General features: G+C 47.3%; 1 protein-coding gene across 1 annotated transcript; it reads right to left on the bottom strand.

Annotated features, from left to right (window-relative positions):
- Window positions 1-776: 776 nt before the first annotated feature.
- LOC148165169 (olfactory receptor 7A17-like) lies at window positions 777-1,709 on the bottom strand. The gene has a single exon (XM_088022435.1). The coding sequence runs from the start codon at window positions 1,707-1,709 to the stop codon at window positions 777-779; it is 933 nt and encodes a 310-aa protein (XP_087878561.1).
- Between the last annotated feature and the right edge of the window lie 276 nt (window positions 1,710-1,985).

Raw genomic sequence — 1,985 nt, 5'->3', positions numbered from 1 at the left:
CTCGCCAGGACCTGTGAGGATAAACCTGGTTTTGTTAGAGCTCCCTGATGGGCATTGCTGAGGTGTGTCTTGCAATCACAGTAAGAACCCAAGGGCCAGTGTGGCCCCAGCAGAGGCTCTGGTCAGAGAAGCATCTGTGGGAATGTCCAGAAGCACAGGGGTGCAGGGGAGTGCCCAGGCTTTCCGAGCCTGAGAATCCCTGTCACAACCTGAGACTTCAACAGAACAACGTTAGAGTCCACATCATCAGGAAGAGGAGTGAAGGTAGTGATGTAAAAAGATATACAGACTCTAGGTGAACCCTGGGCTTTTCTATTTTCATCTACAATAAAATTATGTGAAGGGGTTAGTGGCCAAGTGTAGTCATTTCTAAATGAAGAACACGACTCAACACTATCTTTCTGGAAAAGCTAGGGAAAATTTATTTCGCATGGTAGAAGTCTATGAAATAAATTTATTTTTAAGAAATCCAACTTGCCCCATGTGAGATACAGAAATTTCCAGGCATTTGCGACCAAGGTTGGGGAAAATTTTGGGATTGTATGCAAATGGACAAAGGGGAAGCTGTCTGTATATCATCCAGAGCCGAAGCTTAGTAAAGTGAGTTACTGAAATGTATCGAGAAGTGGAATTATTCAAACAAATGAAAATTCCAGGAAACATGTGGAAGGAGCAGGTTCTAGTTCCACAGCCTGATTTACGAATGGCAGTTCCAGGCTCTCAGACGCTGAGCCCTGCCGTCATGGGCACTTCTTCAGCCCCAGGACGATGGCCCCTTACGTCACTGGAACCCCAGTGATTCTTTTCAGAGCCCTCTTTATGTCTCTGTTCCTCAGGCTATAGATGAAGGGGTTCAGCATGGGCGTCACCACCGTGTACATCACCGAGGCTACTGCACTTGAGTGGGAGCTCTGGGGAGCAGCAGAGCTAAGGTACACTCCTAGGCTGGTACAAAAAAATAAGGAGACAACAGAGAGGTGAGATGCACAGGTGGAAAATGCTTTATACTTGCTCTGAGCTGAGGATATCCTACATACGGAGAAAACAATCTTAGAGTAGGAATAAAGGATCCCAGCCAGGGGAGCGCCACCAAGCAGCACAATTCGGAAATACATCAGCATGTCCTTAAGGAAGGTGTCAGAATAGGCCTGCCCAACTACTTGATTGAGTTCACAGAAAAAATGGGGGATTTCCACCTTTGTATGGAAGGACAGCCGCAACACCATTAAACTCTGTAACAAGGAATTGAGAACACTGATGACCCAGGACACCAGAACCAGCAGTCCACAGAGCCGAGGGTTCATGATGACCGTGTAGTGCAGGGGGTGACAGATGGCCACGAAGCGGTCATAGGCCATCACAGTCAGGAGAAAGTCGTCCCAGGCTCCAAAGATTATGAAAAAGTATATCTGTGTGAGGCAGCCGGCATAGGTGATGACTTGGCTCTGAGTCTGGATGTTCCACAGCATCTTGGGGACTGTGGTGGAGGTGAAGCAGATGTCTACAAAGGACAGGCTTGTGAGGAAGAAGTACATGGGGGTGTGGAGATGGGAGTCTGAGCTGACGGCCAGGATGATGAGCAGGTTCCCCAGCACAGTGATTAGGTACATGCAGAGGAAAAGCCCCAATATGATGTTCTGTAATTCTGGTTCCTCTGATAATCCCAGAAGAAGAAACTCTGAAATTCCTGTGTCATTGTCTGCTTCCATGTGGTGGTGGTGACTACAAGGAAAGAAAAAAAAAAGCATAAAAGTGTTGAATTATATGGGTTTCATTTATTTATTTATTACTTTTTTTCCTTTTTTTTAAAGTTTTTCTTTAAATGTCAGTGGAGTGCCTGGGTGGTTCAGTGATCAAGCGCCTGCTTTCGACTCAGGTCATGATCCCAGGGTCCTGGGACTGAGCCCCAATTCGGGCTGCCTGCTCAGTGGGGAGCCAGATTCTCCCTCTGCCTGCTGCTCCCCCTGCTTGTGTTCCCTCTCTCG

This window comes from Eumetopias jubatus, unplaced genomic scaffold (assembly GCF_037043125.1).
Source record: "Eumetopias jubatus isolate StellerSeaLion01/CBP00866 unplaced genomic scaffold, mEumJub1_p1.0 scaffold_1, whole genome shotgun sequence".
Taxonomy (NCBI): Eukaryota; Metazoa; Chordata; class Mammalia; order Carnivora; family Otariidae; genus Eumetopias; species Eumetopias jubatus.
Note: the sequence above shows the minus strand (reverse complement) of the source record. Positions and strands in the feature narration are given on the sequence as shown.

Excerpts from the sequence above, each read along its gene's own strand:
- LOC148165169 (XM_088022435.1), bottom strand. The coding sequence starts at position 1,709 with ATGGAAGCAGACAATGACACAGGAATTTCAGAGTTTCTTCTTCTGGGA.